At 41.3% G+C, this 20101-nt stretch overlaps 1 protein-coding gene and 1 long non-coding RNA gene across 2 annotated transcripts; both read right to left on the bottom strand.

Annotated features, from left to right (window-relative positions):
* Positions 1–3343: 3343 nt before the first annotated feature.
* LOC146960037 (uncharacterized) lies at positions 3344–4120 on the bottom strand. The gene is made up of 3 exons (XR_015035538.1): positions 3964–4120; positions 3797–3867; positions 3344–3487 (listed from the first exon to the last, which is right to left on the bottom strand). It is a non-coding gene; the product is annotated as an uncharacterized LOC146960037 (long non-coding RNA).
* Positions 4121–11511: 7391 nt separating this feature from the next.
* Positions 11512–20068, bottom strand: LOC146960036 (uncharacterized). The gene is made up of 7 exons (XM_085772686.1): positions 19972–20068; positions 19721–19788; positions 19556–19633; positions 19390–19473; positions 18576–18662; positions 12416–13817; positions 11512–12071 (listed from the first exon to the last, which is right to left on the bottom strand). The coding sequence occupies exons 1-7, from the start codon at positions 20066–20068 to the stop codon at positions 11512–11514; spliced, it is 2376 nt and encodes a 791-aa protein (XP_085628812.1).
* Between the last annotated feature and the right edge of the window lie 33 nt (positions 20069–20101).

Below are 20101 nucleotides of genomic sequence, written 5' to 3'. Positions count from 1 at the left end.
TAGACCCTCTGTCACTCTGCCAACTGCCAACGTCCGAACATTCCGTCCCATTGACTTTCATGTTAAATCTGAATTTTGTCAGAAATTTTAATGATTTTAAAACTATACATATATCTGAAACTGTTGAAGATATCAATAAGCTGAGATATAGCTGAATAGTTGAAAGGTTTGTGAACAGTTTAAAAGTTGAATGAAGTCTGTAGCTGAAAGTATGCTGAAGCTATTAGAGGCTGAATGAAGCAGAAGATTTGAAGAGTTTGAAGACTGTTTCAATGTATTTCCTATGAGAGAAAAATTGCACAAAAAGTTAAATATTTTAAAAAGTATAAATAGTATGAAAGAGAAAAATAATAGCATAAATGTCCTGAATAAGCTGCACGTTTTGATATATGAATTGTTGAAATAGCACAAAGTATGAAGAAGTAGTTAAACACAGAAAAAGGGAAGAAGAAGTAAGAATAATAATAATAACTAGAAAAAGATAGCATTTCCTGCAGAAAATGCGTGTGAATGCTGAAAGCAGCTGAACGCTGTTGCTGAAGCAATGCTGAATGAGCTGAAGAAATTGTTGAATCAATGCTAAATTAGTTGACGAAACTGCTAAAGCAATGTTGAAAAGACTAATGCTAGAGTAGAGTAGAGTAGAGTAGAGAGTAGAGGAATACTTTATTCATCCCTAGGAGGGAAAAAGCTGAAACATATAACTTGTAGTGTGAGATGAATGCCTTTTTAAAGGTAAAAAGCAGTAGAAATGCTAAAGGGAGAAGAAAACATTGAAATTCTGCATGTTTAAATGTAATGGTTAAATAGTTGAAATCTGCAGCTAACCTGACAGGAAGGACAACTGATGAACCAGCACTAACATAGCTGAAGCAATGGCTGAGAATATATTTAAAAGTAGAAGATGTGAGACTTTGTATGAAATGGCTGGAAATTACTTGAATTGTCAAAGAAGAGTTTGAAAAATTCCTGAATTAGGAAAAAAGTTAATGCCTACTGAAATACATTGTAAACTGACAGCAGAAGAACATTGTTGAAGAATATAGATGGAGCATTAGCTGAGGAGTAGAACATGTAAACAGCAGGTTTAATGGTGTGAAATGGTTGAGAAGAGCCTCAGTAGTTTAGGATACGTGTAAAACAATGTGTTCAACATGACCAAAATGGGGAAATGTGTATTTTCAGTTTAAATAGCTAAAGAACAAAATTAACAGCAACGAGTCCATTAACTACAACAGGAAGATAGAGAGGTACATACAAAACAGTCAGACAACTGTAGGAAAAGTGTGTGTGTGTGTGTGTGTGTGTGTGTGTGTGTGAGTGAGTGAGGAAGATATACAAAAAGTTCTGACCTGACAACTGTATGAAATGTGTGTGTGTTGGACGTGTGTGTCTGTTTGTGTATGGTTAGTGTGTGTCCATTTGTGTGTGTGTTTGTTGTGTGTGCATGTGTGTCTGTTTGTGTGTAATTGTGTAAATTGTGTATGTGTTTGGTAAGTGGTTGTATGTTTGTTGGGTGTGTGTGTGTGTGTGTGTGTGTGTGTGTGTGTGTGTGTGTGTGTGTGGTAGTTAGTGTGTGTCCATTTGTGTGTGTGTGTGTGTGTGTGTGTGTGTGTGTGTGTGTTGGATGTGTGTGTAGTGTGTGTGTGTGTGTATGGTGTGTGTGCGTGTGTGTGTGTGTGTGTGTGTGTGTGTGTATGGTGTGTGTGTGTGTGTGTGTGTGTGTGTGTGCGTAGTAGTTAGTGTGTGTCCATTTGTGTGTGTGTGTTGGATGTGTATGCATGGTGAGTGTGTGTCCATTTGTGTGTGTGTGTGTGTGTGTGTGTTGGATGTGTGTGTATGGTGAGTGTGTGTTCATTTGTGTGTGTGTGTGTGTGTGTGTGTCCATTTGTGTGTGTGTATGTGTGTGTTGGATGTGTGTGTGTGTGTGTGTGTGTGTGGTAGTTAGTGTGTGTCCATTTGTGTGTGTGTGTATATGACCGACAGACAGTCAGACAGAGAGAATGTGTGCGTTGCCATGGTGACGTTGCCATGGTGAGGTTACCATGGTGAGGTTGCCATGTTGAGGTTACCATGTAACTGTTGGCTGGTGGCTTTAAGGCATGGTGGCAGCTTTAACCATAGGCTTTAACTGCTCTGTGACACCCTCAAACAGATCTAATGTACGACAAATCTGTACTTAGTACGAGCAAAAGGTTTACATTTTCCGAACCATAAGACCTTGCTGAACGCGTCCGTGTCACTTTGGTGTTTCTAGAGTAAAAATTGTTGATTGTGTCGCAGGTTGGAAACTTTGGGACGTTTAGAAAATCAGCGCCTACTTTTGAATGGGAGTCAATGAGAGGAGAGAGGGATCTGGCTGCACTCGGAGGCTCCCAGTTTAAATTGTGTTCGTCTCTCTGGTTTTTTGAGCACATGAAGAGATCAAGGATGAGCTTGTCTACAAGCATGCCCGAAATTATGTGTGTAGAGTGTAATCTGTGGCCGTACTGACAGGATAGAGAGAAAAATGTGAGAGGATTTTTAGACCCTCTGTCACTCTACCAACTGCCAACGTCCGAACATTCCGTCCCATTGACTTTCATGTTAAATCTGAATTTTGTCAGAAATTTTAATGATTTTAAAACTATACATATATCTGAAACTGTTGAAGATATCAATAAGCTGAGATATAGCTGAATAGTTGAAAGGTTTGTGAACAGTTTAAAAGTTGAATGAAGTCTGTAGCTGAAAGTATGCTGAAGCTATTAGAGGCTGAATGAAGCAGAAGATTTGAAGAGTTTGAAGACTGTTTCAATTCATTTCCTATGAGAGAAAAATTGCAGAAAAAGTTAAATATTTTAAAAAGTATAAATAGTATGAAAGAGAAAAATAATAGCAATATTGTCCTGAAAAAGCTGCACGTTTTGATATATGAATTGTTGAAATAGCACAAAGTATGAAGGAGCAGAAAACTGCTGAAAAAGGGAAGAAGAAGTAAGAATAATAATAATAATAATAATAATAAGTATAAAGATTTGAATAACAATAGTGTGAATGCTTCCAGCATTCACACTAATAATAATAATAATAATAATAAGTATAAAGATTTGAATAACAATAGTGTGAATGCTTCCAGCATTCACACTAATAATAAGTATAAAGATTTGAATAACAATAGTGTGAATGCTTCCAGCATTCACACTAATAACTAGAAAATTTCCTCTCGGGAAATTTTAAAAGGGCCACGGGGCTACTGCCGGAGTGTGTACATTATGATGAGATTCTTCAGAGATTTTAAACAATTAATACTAGTAACCTTATGACATTATATACTGTAAAAGGAGCACACCTACAACAAACGTTCCTTTTTCAAGTATTTATTTATACAGCAACCTATGCCCTTTCAACCTCAAATGTGTGGGTGACAAAGTCACAAAAAATGATGAAAAAGGGGTGCAGGCAGAGTTGAGTTAAGCGAGAGGGCAGTGATGATCTTCCATGTTGTCTGCAAATACACAAACACAAAAAAACATCTGTAAGACACCAACATGAATCAAGTCAATTTAAAGTAATCAAGATACAGTACAGTTTTGTACTCGTGGGTAAATGTCTCTTACTTTTCTTCTGCTGGCTCGCTGTCTTGGTATTTGGTCCTCATCTTCCAAGATCTGTTGTCATCCTCCCTAAAATATTTAACACATTGTCCAGTAACAGTTATCAAAATGTTTAAGAATTTATTCACAGATACACAGACACAACCTACATTGACAATTGTCATGAAATCAATGACAATGCACGGGTAAATGTCTCTTACTTGTCTGTTGGGTTGCTGTCTTTAGCTCTGGTCCTCTGGAGGTCTTCTTCCTGGATCTGTGGCCATCCTCTCTAGATTAATAAAGCACAAGTTACAGTTAAATCAAATCTTGCTTGATCATTTGATCACACTACAGTCAGTAAAACACATTGGAAAGTGTTGCTCACTCATCATCTGTTGGGATGTTCTTTCCTCTGGGGAGTCCTCTGGAAATCTGCTGTGGTCCTCTTGCATTCTTCTGCCTGGATCTTTCGTCACTCTTACAGGAACATAAAGGGCAAAGGCATAAATTAGTTACAGGTTTCAAATCATTGTGTAAACATTTGATCACAGAAGTAGACTTCTCACGGCGTGTGAAACTTAAAGAATAAAATTGCAATTAAATTACAAAATAATGAAATATCCCTCCCCTGTTGTTGTTGTTGTTTTTGTTGTTGAGTTGTTGTTACTGGTGAGAGTCCCCTGCAGTCCTGGTCTTCTTCCTGAGATCAGCTGTCTTTGGCATCTCTACTGTGGTCCTCTTGCATTTTTCTGCCTCGATCTTTTGTCACTTTTACAGAAACATAAAAGGCAAAGGCACAAGTAAGTTACAGGTTTCAAAGCATTGTGCAAACATTTGATAATAAACTGGAAAAAATAAAATTGCAGTCAATTAACAAAATAATGAAATATCCCTCCCTTGTTGTTGTTGTTGAGTTGTTGTTACTGGTGAGAGTCCCCTGCAGTCCTCTGGAGGTCTTCTTCCTAGATCAGCTGTCATCTTTGGCATCTCTACTGTGGTCCTCTTGCATTTTTCTGCCTCGATCTTTTGTCACTTTTACAGAAACATAAAAGGCACAAGTAAGTTACAGGTTTCAAAGCATTGTGCAAACATTTGATCATAAACTGGAAAAAATAAAATTGCTGTCAATTAACAAAATAATGAAATATCCCTCCCTTGTTTGTTGTTGTTGTTGTTGTTGTTACTGGTGAGAGTCCCCTGCAGTCCTCTGGAGGTCTTCTTCCTGGATCAGCTGTCATCTTTGGCATCTGCAGCTTCATTGTTACGGCTTCCCCTCAGACATGCAGGCATACGTGGCAGGAGGAGGCGTGGCAATAGTACAGGGCATTAAATACCTGAGTATTCATGAAGACAAAAAATAAGTTATTACAACAGACATTATATTACATTGGACATTATCACAGTAGTTTTGTCACACAGTGCTAAAGACTACTTACCTGTCTGCTGGGTAGCACCGTCCTCAGCTGTGGTCCTCTGGAGGTCTTCCTTCTCGGTCTGTGGTTCCTTGATAGATAGACAAACATGATAAAGGTAACTTAATTTGCATTTTAATTGTTTTAGAGAAAAAGAGAGACTTACTTTGTGATGGAGGAGGTTGCACCAGCAGCTTGGTCTGCATCTTCACAGTGGGAACTGACATCATCCACTTGGGGGAAAAAAGAAAATCAATTGGTCTAGTGCAAGTTGATTAACATTAACATCATGTTTCACATCAAACTTAATCTTGTGTTTCCCTTTACCTGGTCCTCGTCCCTCCTCCACTGCTGTCCCTACTCAGTCTGCCTCTTTTAGCTGTGTAGAAAGCTGCTGCTGCAGCTGCAGCTTCCTGTCTTGAGCTCCCTGTCTTACATGTGAATTAATACACTGGCACTGTCCTTCTCATCATCTCAATGTCTCAGATATTGCTGACCCCGTATAAATAAATAAATAAATAAATACACATTTAAATAGATGAATAAATAGTTACATAAATAGTTGAATAAATAGATATAAACAGATACATTTGTACATAAATAGATATATAAATAGATACATAAATATATACAGACTTGGACTTGATTAGAATGATCATTATCATGTGACCTGACAATTTCCAGCCAACACATAACACCATAATTAGTGTGTAGAGTAACTTAGATTTGGTTTACACACTTAACAATTAAAATGAAGACAGCATGCACCCATGGAGCCTGCTCGATGGGAACATGCCTAGACACAACATGTATATGAAAACAATTACACAAACCATGAAACAAAATGCACCCAAATATATACAAGTGATTAGATTTTTCAGACAGACTAAATGAAATGCACCCAGAATGATGACAGCATTATTATGCACCCAGAGACAGCCATTTTTTTTTGTACCCAGAGCCAGTAGATACAAAGAGATCAAAAGTCAGCTCTTGGCTGGAATAAATAACATTAAATAAAGTTAATCACAGCATGTGATTGATAAATAGATTAATAAATAACATGAAATAAATAAAGTTAAAATACATTCAATGTACAATCACAGCATGATTTGTGATTGATTGATCAATAAATAAATAAATAGTATAAATACATAAATAGTATAAATAGAACATGCACCCAGAGATTATTTTTTTCAGACAGACTAAATGAAATGCACCCAGAATGATGACAGCATTATTATGCACCCAGAGACAGCCATTTTTTTTTGTACCCAGAGCCAGTAGATATGAGATAAAAAGCCAGCACTTGGCTGGAATAAATAACATTAAATAAAGTTAATCACAACATATGTGATTGATAAATAGATTAATAAATAACATGAAATAAATAAAGTTAAAATACATTCAATGTATAATCACAGCATGATTTGTGATTGATTGATTGATCAATAAATAGTATAAATACATAAATAGTATAAATAGATCATGCACCCAGAGATTGCTTTTTTCAGACAGACTAAATGAAATGCACCCAGAATGATGACAGCATTATTATGCACCCAGAGACAGCCATTTTTTTTGTACCCAGAGCCAGTAGATATGAGATAAAAAGCCAGCACTTGGCTGGAATAAATAACATTAAATAAAGTTAATCACAACATATGTGATTGATAAATAGATTAATAAATAACATGAAATAAATAAAGTTAAAATACATTCAATGTACAATCACAGCATGATTTGTGATTGATTGATTGATTGATTGATTGATTGATTGATTGATTGATTGATTGATTGATTGATTGATTGATTGATTGATTGATCAATAAATAAATAAATAGTATAAATAAAACCATTGAATGAAATGTTAAATTATGACATTTTTGTTTCACATAAGACATAATTAGCACTTTTTTGGCAGAATGTGTTGGCTGGAGAGGCTTTACCCAGTCAAAGTACAATAAACTGGACTGTGATAACTGTAATATGTTTCTAGAACACCTGACTGAAGACACTTATCCGGATGTGAAATATAAATGTGATCAATCAGGGTGTTCTTTTCAGTTGTGGAGTCTGTGATCAACTGAGTGTAACCTCTGGACTGGAACAAATCTCTGATGCTTTTCTTTCCTTTTGACAAGAGATCCTCATTAAAGTCCCCACAAACAACAATGGGCTCGTGATTAAGTAATTCCAGTGAGTCCAAGAGGCTTTTCATGTTTGGCAGAAATTTTCCCAAACTGAAATTTGGTGGTTTGTAAACAGTCGCCAATAGCACTTTGACTGGAGCCTCGATTTTCACAACAACAAACTCTAAATCAGTGACATCTTGCATGTATCTGCGAGGCTCTGCTTGAACATCGCTTTTGCAGTACACTGCAACTCCACCTCCATCTTTTTTTGCCATGTCCACACAGGTGTTGTAAGACACCTGTCTGCTGCGTGTGAACATGTCGTATCCCTCCAGCTGGAAAACTGGGGACACAGAGGACCCTGACAGATGTGTCTCTGTGAGGCACAACACATCTGCAAGTCTGAGTTCATGATGTGCTTTCAGGTCCACAATGTGAGATGGAAGTCCTTGTGTGTTGTGGTGGATGATTGTCAAAGTCTTTAGAGTTTGGTCCATTGATTTACAAAGAGTCAACAGGGGTCTAGCACTCTGGAAAGATGCATGAGTCATACTTTCCAGAGCTGTCTTGATTTCGGGGTCAGCATATATCTTTTTCTCATCAAAGTCTGTAATGGTGAGACCTTGAAGGGAAGTTGTTCGGCTCAGAGCGACGTAAGCCATTCCTGGTTCGAAAACACGTTTGAGGGACACGACTGCCGACGTCATGGTCATGCCTTGCACTTTGTGGGAAGTACATGCAAAGGCCAACTTCATCGGAAACTGACGTCGAGTGACTCCCTTCTTGCTCGTGCTCTCCTCAAATCTCTCGATGTACACCAAGTCGTCTGAGGGACCCAGGATCTTTTTACGGAACCTCTGTCCTGCTGTAGGATTGTCCAGCCGCAGCCCAATCAGCTTCGCAGCTTCTGGGCCACTTTTACCCATCACAATGTGCTCGATTGTTCCAAATGTCCCATTAACAAGCCCATCCTCCACGTCGAGATTCCTGGTCAGCATAACGCGTACTCCTTGAGCAGCCATTATGTTGTCAGGCAAGTCTCTTTTGCTTCCTTTGAAGTTGTCGAACAAGTTCACCATGCAGCCTGTTCTCGGGTCTTTTCTGTAGTCTTGGGCTGCAATGTCGACAACATTCTTGTGGAGGGCGGCTACGGTACCAACATTGTGATTGTCGACTTCTTTGTTTGTGGCGTAGATGTGTAGCCCGTCTGCTGGACAATCCTTGCCATCAGCCACTGCCTGTGTGAGCAACTGCCGGTCTTCATCGCTCAGACGATCTCCCTTCAGCTTTACTCGAAGGCGGTTCAGGAGTTCAGCAAAAGCTCGATCGTCTTTCTGTCTCATGATCTCTGTCAGGTTGACCATTGTGAAGTAATCCTTCCAGAGATCGAACTCATTCTCCTCATACACACACAGTGGCTTGGCTCTGCCGAGGGGCGGCAGTTGGTAAAAGTCACCTACAGCGAGGACAGACATTCCTCCAAATGGTTTCCTGTTACCTTTGATCTGCTGAAGTCGCCAGTGGACGTAGGCAAACAGCTCTTTGGAAACCATCGATATCTCGTCGATGATGAGAATCTCGGCATTGGCCAGTGCCGCTCTGACGTCGTCTAGTGCATTTCCAAGGCCCTGATATGGTGGCTTCAAGGACCTTGGGAGCTTCAGGATGGAGTGCAACGTTTTGCCTGAGATGTTGAAGGCTGCTGTGCCAGTGAATGCAGTCAGCAGCACTGCAGGCTGGGACATGTCGGCCTTGTCCCGGAATCTGGGGAGCTCACGCAGAATCCTTGTTGCCTCCTGATGAATGCACTTGATGACATGGGATTTGCCACAGCCAGCTCCTCCCGTCATAAAGTAATAAAACGGGTCTGGATCATGGCCCCAGACACGTTTAAAGCACCACTGACGCACGCTGTAGAATATCGATGCCTGTGTCTCATTCAGACTCTGATACATCTTTCTCATGTAGTCTGGACTCAACTCTGGTGCGTCTATTATCGGCATGAAGCCCCTCCTATCGTTGTTGACTTCATAGTCGGGGATGTCTTCGTTTTCTTCATGCTCTGTCTCCAAGGGTTCGCGCTCGGCGAGACACTCCAAGCGGTCCAGTTCCATCTCGGGTGCAAAGGTGTTCCAAGCATTGAGAACTGGACCACACTGCTGAAACTGTTGGAGTGCCGCGTCGATTTTTTTGCCTCCTCCTTCGTATCGTTTCTTGTTGGCGTCTACGATACGTCTGATGTCCCTATCACCCCTTTTGGCGCACTTGTAAAACTCTTCGTAAGTGGGGTATTGTGCATCAGTCAGCTCATCATCAGATCTGTGCGGGAGATAAAGCTTCAGCAGCCGCCTGTAGAACTTCTCTGGTGTTTTCTTTTCTGAGAAGCGAGCAAATCTGATGATGCTTGGTTTGCCTACAGTTCTCTTCTGAATGAACCCTTTCTCATTTTGGAGACGAATGGCACTTTTGCTTTCAGTTTGCTGGCCATACACTACCCTGTACTCTGATGCAAACTCAGCCAGACACATACCTTCGAACGGTCGTCCGACAGGTCGGTCTAAGTACTTTTCAGGCACTCCTGACATCCACACCTCCTCCGAACCTGGTTCCATGTTTTGGAGCCTGTTGATGGGATGACTCATTTTCAGACCGTCCTCATCAGTCTGAAGGAATACAACGGAACGAGAGCACTTCTTCAAGGGTAAGCTGCAAGTGCGAGCTGCAGCTTCTTGAGCGCTGACCTCTCTGTGCTTTGCGTACGCCTGCATGATCTGCTTCATCTCATCGCGCTCATTGACCTTGGATTTTTTGACGTTTTTGATGACCGAGTTGAGGAATTCGGTCATCTCGTGCTCTGGCTTGGAAACATAGGACATCATGTACATTATGCAGCTGAAGTCATCAACCACGTATTGAATGTCCATATTGGCGTTCCAGGCTCGTAGCAGGTCGGATTGTAGTTGTTGACCCAACAATCATTTGGATCACGCTTCAGCATCACGACATAGCTGCTTGTCAGATGGAAGACGTTGTGCAGGTACTCTTGTTCTGTCATGTTGCATTGGCGGAGCATGTCGGAGAAGCTGCTGAATGACGTGTCTGGTTGCATGAGCATCTCTCTTAGCGGCTTAAGCTTGGACTTGGCTTCCCTTTGCATCATTGATAGCTGTCTCTTCTGCGCCTTCAATTGTGCAGCTGGATCTGGGTTTTCATCTGAGTTGCTGTCTTCATTGGGTGGCCTAGTGATCATCGTTTCTTCCATGGGCAGTTTAGGGAAGCCAAATCTGCAGGAAACATTGCCTTTTTTGCAAGATTTTGAATGTTTCCTGCTGTGCACCTGAACCTCGGATACAATTTTGTGAAGCTCTGGGTCTCTCTTGGGGTCAGGCATCTTGCACGATATGTACTTGTCGATGAAGCTGGTGACGCGGCTGTCAAGATCCTCTTCAAATCTGGGTGCATCTTTGATCCAGACCAGCATGTGAATGTGTGGGCTTCCTCTGGCTTGAAACTCCACACGGTAGAAGTAATCCTCTATTTCACCAATGGGTTTTGCTGCTGAGAGAATGAGGCTGGTCATCAGAGCGTCTACTCTCTTTTCAAACATGCGCATAACTGTGATGGGGTTGCTGCGCAGAATGTCACATTTGGCGTTCCAATCGAGCTCTGAAAAGTCCCCTAGTTCACCCTGCTGAGCTTTAATGACCTGCACGACTTCAGGCCATCTCATCTCAGCAGCAGAAAAACGTCAGGAAGAACGTCGGTTTGCCAATCTGCCTGACCATTGCGTGGACATCTCTCAGTGTTCTCTCCCAATAAGCTGGAGTGCCTCTGAGGGGTTGCATGAATCGTGTTGCATCCTTGTCCATGATAAGTCTCTCCAGCTCTTCTTTGTCTTGCAGCATCGAGTTGGTAACTCTGCGGCCGTCCTTGCTTTTGGATTTTCCTTTGCGCATTTGAATTGACATACTGTTGGTGGCCAAGTGTGTCTCTGTGACAAACTGCGCAAAGAAAAGGTAGCTTTGGTCACTGGCAAACCGTGTATCTGCAGCAAATAGCCTGGCATTAAAGTACATGCTGGGGACAGTTTGATGGTTCTGGCTTCATCTAAAGTGTTCTGTCCTGTTGGAAACTGCACAGGAAAGGCCATGGCTTCTAATTTTGGTATGGAGAAGAAACCTACTGGTTTGTTACCTTGGGCGGGTGCAATGCTGAAAATTCCATCACCATACGAAAGGATTTCCTGTGCAATGTCCGGGGGCTGCATGCAGGTGTCCAGAGCCAGACCAGGTCTCAGCTCCTCTTTTTCTTTGTCACTCTGCTCTGTCTGTGCTGCTGCATTGGACTGGTCTGGCTCATTTTGGCTGTTGAACACCTCTTCTAGGTCTATTTCAGTCTCCTCTGGGTCGCTGTGCTGCTCTGGGTGCTGTGCTGCTCTGGCTGCGCAGCAACTGCAGTGTTGTGCTGTGAGTCTTCTTCGTCGGCTGACTCATCGTCTTGTAGACTCTCGTAAGTGGCACTGTCATCAATAGACACATTTTTATACTCAGAATGTAGCTGTTTGAGTTTAGCCAGGCCAGCTAGCACATCCTTCATGTTGACGGTGTAGAAGTATTGGTGGCCTTTGTATTTAATGCGTCTTTTTAGTTTTACTTGCAGTAGCTGTGCTTCAGTGTTGGGCCTTGGGAGACTGTTTACAACTGTTTCCATCTCTGATGGAACACACACAACAGCGCCGTGTACAGCTCTCTGTTGTCCTTTTGGCAGAGCGATTATTTTAGCAAAAGGCAGGATTTTAGCAATGAGCTGCCTTTCAAGCACATTAAGTATAGCCAATTCTGGGGGGATGGGTGCTAACTCTAGATTGTTTGCTACTGCAATGGGTGGCATTCTGCCTCTGCTCAGGTGGTTGTCACAGGTGTGGCAGATCCACTCCTGAAGTCTCTCTTGTGGAACAGAGCAGGGGAAGAGCAGTCATTGTCACAGAAATGAACATAGTTTCCTGTCAAGCATGCGGCTGCCATTTTACTGTGTTTGCTATATTTGCCTCTCTTGCATGGCTTGACCTGATTGGGGAACATCGTTCTGTTACAGATTGTACAGACATATGTAGGGCCATGTCTAATGGTTTCACGGAAGGACGCTATGGCTGCTTCCATCACAGGATCCATCAGGGGCTGGGGAGGTCCCTGGCTAACAATGTTTCTGTATTTTTTTCTAATTCTAAGTGCTTTTTGTATCTTGTGATGAATGCAAAAGGCAGCATTTGTGGCCAGTTGGGTTACTCTACGCTGGCTAACACGTTGTATGCAGCGTAGTCTAAACTCTGGGTCATTACGGTATCTGGTGTTCAGATTTTCCTTTTTCTTTTGCCTGTGGCTCTGGTTGGATGCGTATTTGGTTGTCATGTACATTTTCTTCTTTGCTCCGACTTCAGGATTCATGTATGTCTGGGACATGTATTTTTTCTGTCTGCTCCGGAAAGCAGGATCTGCCTTGTACCTCTCAGTTATGTTTTTTTTCTGTCTGCTGCGGAAAGCAGGATCTGCCTTATACCTCTCAGTTATGTTTTTTTTCTGTCTGCTGCGGAAAGCAGGATCTGTTGCGTATTTTCGGTTGAGTTTTTCCTTCTTTTTGCTTTGAACTTGGGGATCTGCATAATGACGCTTATGACGTTGTTGCTGATGGTGACTGTCTTGAGCAAGTTTAATTTTTGCAGCCTGAATCTTTTTCATTCTAAATTCTGGACAGGTGGCATACTTGTTTTTTTCAGTTTCTGTCTTTCTTTTCCTCTTCAGCTCATGAGACAACGGTGCATGTTCGTCTTTGCCGTCACTTACTTTCCGCCTGGCTTTTTGTCGTCGCTCCCTACTCAGCTTGGAGGAATTTGCTGTTTGTGGGACAACTTGTGGGATTGCTGAGGAAGTGTTGATGTGAGCTGCTGGAACCTCTGCTTGTGTTGGGCAGGGGACAGTTTCAGACTGGGTGTCATTGGTTGGGGCAGCTGATTGTTCAGGCTGTTCACTGGGACTGACAGCGTCAAATGAAATGGGCACAAACTCGTAGCTGGCATGAGGTCCACGATTTTTAAACAGTTTGTGCAGGTGGTCAGCCAGGTCACTGAGCTCAGAGAAGGTCATCATGATTGCAGTTCCATAGTGGTGTGGTAAGCCTGCTGCATTTCTTGTGTGTGAATCAAAGACTCCATACCTCCCTGATTTGTCACGGAAAACTGCAATGCACTCTGGAGTTATCATGAGTAAAGCCTGGCTGACTTCTGCTGACAGACACTCTAGCTGTGTGGCAAGGGATCGCCCAAACTGCTCAGTTCCTCCTGGGGTGGGTGGTTGGTCTTTAAGGGGGCCTAGTCTGGCAAAGGACATGTTGACATTGTACATATTTGTGTCTGTCAGCACCTGTTTTGGCATTTCCTCTAATGTCAGGTGGTCATTTTGGAATGTTTTGTCCAGAATTAGCTGCTCTTTAATTCCAACATAGAGTGAGTCTCCCTGTGCCATCACTTTGTCGAGGGCAGTCCTGTTGAACTGACTGCCCTCATTCTGGTATGCCAGGAACGTCAGAGACATGCAGGTGCACTGTTTATTTCTGGAGAATCTTTTGTATCTCTTGGCTCTCTGACTATGACTGGCCCTCACAGTTTCAACACGTTGCTGCTCTGTCCTGGCCGGAACCTGAAATTATGTTATAAAAGGATTGTTACCATTAGCATTACTCTGTTTCACATTAGCATTGCCATTATTATTATTATAATAATAATAATAGTGCTGTAAGTATAAATAATGCAGTTAGGTGGACAGTTCAGCTTTCTTCTAAGTGGGGTTATATGAGGTACTGGCCATGAAGTGTAATATCTGCTGAGAAACACAGCTGCATCGCGCTGCACCGTGACACAGGCAGTAGAGGCTGACATTTTCTCGGGATTCCCGATTCGGGAGTCAATTTATTTTTAATCACGTGATTGGGACGTGACGGGAAAAAATGTAAACGGGAGTGAACGGGACCGGGAGTCAAAGCGCGACATTCAATGAAGCACAAGCCAGGCAGTAGGCTACGTTAAGAACCCGGACGGTGCACTCAAAACGGTCCAAAAGTTCAGTGTGTGGACTGATGTACACTTCACACCCTCAGTCACACTGTCGTGGCTCCCTAGCGGTGTATAACCTGTGTAAATCAACATACCGGTAGGCAATTAAACGTTTTCCGCCAGTCAGAGGAGTCAGCTGATGCGGTGGCGGTGTAATCTCCACCTCGCATTAAACAGCTGATGCACACAAGCAAAAAATAAATAAAGAAGAAGAGAGAGAGGGAGAGAGAAAGGACGAGGAGGGCGTTCTTTATCGCTAATTGAAATAACAAAACAAGACGGTAGATGTGGCGTCAACACATCTACCGTCTTGTTTTGTCTGTCACTCAGCCTGCCCTGCAGATCCGTACCTGTCAACACAATCGTTTACATGATGACTGTGTTAATAGAAAAAAACGGGAACAGGACGGGATCGGGAGTGATTTATTCGGGATTTGAACGGGACAGGATTTTTTTTTTACTTTGTCGCGGGACCGGGACGGGACTGGAATTTTTTTGCGGGAGCGGGACGGCAGGGGATTGAAAAAACACTCCCGTGTCAGCCTCTAACAGGCAGTACTATGAATGTTGCACAATTAATCAGCATATTTTTCGCCACCTATGAGAAGTCCTGTCTCAAAATATTACACCTGTTCAGGAGTACGATCTGAAGTACAAAAATTGCAATGCATCAGAATTTTTTTTTTTGTTGTTGTTGTATTTGAAACTAGCCATCTCACCTGCAACTCACTCAGTACTCCTACACACAGGCAGGCTCCACAATGAGCTGTATCACTCATTGGAGTGAGTACTGAGTGAGTTGCAGGTGAGATGGCTAGTTTCAAATACAAAAAAAAAAAAAATCCAACCAGCTGATGCATTGGAATTTTTTACTTTATACGATACTCTTACACTGTTGTATGTTTTGAGACTTATCGTATGCAGTGAAAAACATGCTGATTAATTGTCCCTCATTCACAACAGTTACTACCTGTGTCTTGGTGCAGCATGATGCACCAGTGCTTCTCAGTCGGGGGCCAGATATTACACTTGATGGCAATTTATACCTCATCCAACCCCACTTCAAAAAAGCTTAACTATCACTTTAAAATGTATATTTAACATCATATTTGACAATTACTTTGCTTAAACACACATCTGTGTCATTTGAAGATAATTACATAAAGGAACCTTCCACACAATGATGATTATTGTTATTATTATTATTATTAGTAGTAGTAGTACCACCAGTAGAATTGACACTGCATACTTGACTATAACCTATCAATGTGAAATTATTACATACAGTACAGGCCAAAATTTTGGACACACCTTCTCATTCAATGTGTTTCCTTTATTCTCACTGAAGGCACCAAAACTATGAATGAACACATGTGGAATTAACAAAAAAGTGTGAAATAACTGAAAACATGTATTTTCTTCTTTGTCTTCTCTTTCTTCTTTTCTTCTTCCTCTCCTTCTTCCTCCTCCTCCTCTATCTCTGCCCCCACCAATTCTAGTTTCTTTAAAGTAGCCCCCCTTTGCTCTGATTACTGCTTTGCACACTCTTGGCATTCTCTTGATGAGCTTCAAGAGGTGAACCTGACCTGAAATGGTTTTCACTTCACAGGTGGTGTGAAGCCTTGTCAGGTTCATTAGTGGAATTTCAGTGAGAATCTACAATGTAAATAGTCATGCAAATAAAGGAAATGCATTGAGTGTGTCCAAACTTTTGGCCTGTACTGTATGTTTTATATCATTAAAATGTGTTCCTGACATTGGTTTCAGTTTTCTGTGTGACATCCATTCAAGTCTTCTTGATCAAAGTTGACAAACCCCTGAAAAACCTACCTTCACCACATTGACACTTAAGGGTTAGGGTTTTAATAAAGAGTAGCTGGTTGAATAAACCTTTACCAAATCATTTATAATATATTTTTAATCTCTTTTTTGGAAGAAAATCCACTAAATCCACTTAACGGTTCAACAGCGACAGCTGCAGGTGGAGGAGACAGAAGAGCAGGGAGCAGGAAGGGGGGGGGGCTAGAGGATGACGGAGGGCTTCTGTCCTCCGGGGGCAGGATCTCCTTGATCCAGAAATCTGCTGATATTTCCTTTACAATCGATGCCAATATCACTGAAAACTCTGTACTATTAACTATTTCTTAAGCTATGAGCAGCATGAGCAGCACGGCTGGGAGTAAAAGTTTGGTGTACATAGCAACAGTAACCAAGGGGGGATTGGAGAATTGTCATTGGACCGACCTGATGTTAATATTGTGTTATGGTTGCTGATTGGTAGAGATCCTGCCCCCGGAGGACAGAAGCCCCCCGTCCTCCTCTAACCCCCCCCCCCCCCTTCCCACTCACTGCTCCTCACACAGACTGCTCTGTCTCCTCCGCCTGCAGCTGTCGCTGTTGAACTGTGTTAAGTGGATTTAGTGGATTTTCTTCCATAAAAGAGATTACAAAATTTTGGTAACACTTTATTTTAAGGGGTCCTTGTTCCTGTGCATCTACCTAATTAATTACAGTGTAATTACCTATGTAACCGTATGTAATAACATGTACTTACATTGTAAATACATAGTGTATTTTGGTGTACTTACAGGTCCTTGTTACACTTGTAATAAGAAATGCCAAAGTGGCCTCTCTCTTTGCACAAGCATTTCTTATTACAAGTGTAACAAGGACCTGTAAGTACACCAAAATACACTATGTATTTACAATGTAAGTACATGTTATTACATACGGTTACATAGGTAATTACACTGTAATTAATTAGGTAGATACACAGGAACAAGGACCCCTTAAAATAAAGTGTTACCAAAATATATTATAAATGATTTGGTCATGGTTTATTTCAACCAGTTACTCTTTATTAAAAATATGTTGATCTTCCTCTTGCCTTGCCTTGTCAAAAATAGAGAACCAACCTCCTCTGACTCTATGGACCAGCCTCCACTGATATGGATACCGTAATTTCCGGACTATAAGCCGATACTTTTTTCTGAAGCTTTGAACCCTGCGGCCTGTACAATGATGCGGCTAATTTATAGACTTTAACTGGCTAACGGCCTCCGGGGGGCGCTCTAGCAGGAAGCGCTACTGAGACAGACATGTGGGGAAAGATTATGAGCCGAAGAAGACACTAGTTTTGAGTGTTGGTGCAGAGTTTTATTTTCTAACCAGGCATGTTAGCTACTGTCTGTTGGTGCTGTGTTGATGCCGTGTTGGTGCCTCCGGAGTAATTGTGATGGTTTAACTCGCTACATGACTTGTTACCGTGACAACGGAGGCTCTCTGTCTTCACCTGGCGTCTCCCGGCTGAAAACCAACCTTGTAACATCACTACAGCACCTGGTCGCTGCCCCGTGTCCCAGCTCTCGTCTGCACACCGCAACACAAACGCGCTCCATAACCCATAATCTTTTGTTCATGACAGTACTACACAAACACACACGCGCAACATCGTATGTTTTGTAACGTTATCCACCGCTCCATTTATTGATTTTTCGCCGGCTTCGTTGTCAACAAATGCACATGGCTAGGAGCGTAACCAAAACAGCGGGAAAGCGAGCGGACTTGTATAGTTCCACACATCTTCCGTGTACTGTCTTTCTGTGTCTCATGTTACAACATGAAAAACCTGCGGCTTATATTCAGGTGCGCTTAATAGTCCGGAATTTACGGTATATACTGTATATAAAAAAGTAATAATATTAGGCCTATGTTCATAAAATCTTTGATCCATTACTTGTACTTATGTCATTTTTCAATAATTCCTGAGATTATGTCAAAAACCCCTGAATATTAGCTAATTTGCATTATCATTTCCCTGATTACTTAACATCACTATTATTATTACCACCAGCAGTAGTAGCAGCTGTAGCAGTAGTGCTAGCAGTATAATTTATGTGATTTCAACTAACTCAAAAACAGTAAAGGCTTTCTCAAAGATGTAACCAGACATAATATATAAACATTTTAAACAATACATTTACAACCACTCTGCATACTTAAACACACAAGGTCAGTTGAAATACTTGCCAAAATAATAATGTTCATAAAATCTTTGTTTGATTACTTAATTATTAATAATAGAATGTGATCATAAAAACATTTTAATAATTATGTTACGAAGTTTATCGATCACAATATTTTGCTTTATTATTGTTCAACATTTACATTTAAACAGCGGTTTTGCACACTCTCTTCAACTGACCATTGATAAAACATATCCTTCATTGTTTATTGTGCTTTTGAGTTGAAGTAAACCACACACACACAAAGACACTTTATTTAACCCCTGATGTACCCAAATGTAATGTTCAGTGTGTGTTGGCTGGGGAATAGAGAAACTTACTTCATTAGCTGGGGTATGAGAGGTGGAGGGTGCATCAGAGATAAACCAGGGCCAAGCAGCTGATGATGGAGTCGGTGTTTGAGGCGTCTACAACAAAAGATAATACCAATGAATCTTTACACATAAGGCAACATATTGGACTACGCTGATATAAAAAAGTTTACTAAATCAATTTGAATTACCCAATGGCATTTGTGAAATGCAGAGAAAGATAATGGTTTCAGAGATTTAACATGGACCATAGTTTCATTTAGATGTAGCTCATTGTACTGTAACAGGGTATATACAGGAATCTTGAAGTTAATTCTAATATCTTTTTAAGACTTTTTCAAGACCTTCTCAATATTTTTCAATACCTCACCACCACTTCAAGCTGTAAACATTTACATCAGTGACACTTTTAACTTAACAGTTTTAGTTTGTGATAAAGACTATAGACCACTATGATACAACATAATTCAAGGATAATAAATCAAAGGCAGAGTTTATATAAAAAAACATTGCTCCACTCTCAAAAAACTAAAACAATAATCTTCTTTTCTTTTTTATGTACCGGTTCATCTTAGTTTTTTTAATAAAATGAATAAATTCACACACTTTCACAATGTTTTTTAGGACTCAAACTCTTGGACAGCTAATTCAGAAAAAATACCTTCAAAATGTAAGACTTTATAATGTTATGAAAAGACTTTTTAATACTTTTTAAGGGTCTTAATTTTCCCAAAATTGATCTATCACCATTTATTACTTTTCAAGACCCCGCGAATACCCTGTGTAAACATTTTGTGTGTGGATTGGAGAGGGAAGAAAATACCTTAGGTGGGGAGGGAGGGTCGCAGCCTGCATCTCTAATGGTCCAGGATGGCGCAACTGGTGAAGGTGTCTTAAGCTTGGCCATCTGAGAACACATTACAACACATTCAGTGAAACTGAAGACTTTAATGAAACAATGCACTTTATTCATGTGGAGTGAAATTTACCTTTGCAGCTGGTGAGCAGCAGGGGGTTTCTGCATCGCCCCAACTCAAGGGAAATCTGGTTGGGGGTGATCCAACCAGCTGTTGACAGATGACAAAAAACATTACACTCCAGACAGGGTGGATAATCTAGACATGTCTCAGTTAAAACACATTAAAGTAACATACATCGTCCACAGGAGGTGGGGAGCCCGAGGGCTGCCTTTCCCCGGTCCAGGGCCGTCTCACCGGGGACACTGTCGGAGACTTCACAAAGAAAAGGACCGATTGAACCTTTGTCATCACAGTGCATTCACTGGACATGTATGACTATTGAGAATGACAGTAGCTGAGTTCATTAAAAAACAATTAATATTGTTAATGTTCTGAAAGCTACTTCTGGAAAACAAATTAGACTAAATGATTAGATGAACACATACCATCTGAGGCAAAGAAGTTGGGCTGGAAGGGGCCTCCTCCTCCTCCTCCGAACTCCAGGACGCTCTGGCTGGGGGTGATCCAACCAGCTGTTGACATGAAAACCAAATCTCAGACAGAGTGGACAGTCTA

Source organism: Trachurus japonicus, unplaced genomic scaffold, assembly GCF_045865225.1.
Source record: "Trachurus japonicus isolate A0001 unplaced genomic scaffold, Traja_1.0 AP030756.1".
NCBI classification, from domain to species: domain Eukaryota; kingdom Metazoa; phylum Chordata; class Actinopteri; order Carangiformes; family Carangidae; genus Trachurus; species Trachurus japonicus.
Note: the sequence above shows the minus strand (reverse complement) of the source record. Positions and strands in the feature narration are given on the sequence as shown.

Bases quoted from the DNA above. Each gene is read 5' to 3' on its own strand.
- LOC146960036 (XM_085772686.1), bottom strand. From the start codon at position 20,068: ATGTCAACAGCTGGTTGGATCACCCCCAGCCAGAGCGTCCTGGAGTTC. The intron at 18,663-19,389 runs GTATTTTCTTCC...CTTTTGTTGTAG, and splicing joins ACCCTCCCTCCCCACCTAAG to ACGCCTCAAACACCGACTCC. The intron at 12,072-12,415 runs GTAGAGTAACCC...CTGTTCCACAAG, and splicing joins CATACAACGTGTTAGCCAGC to AGAGACTTCAGGAGTGGATC.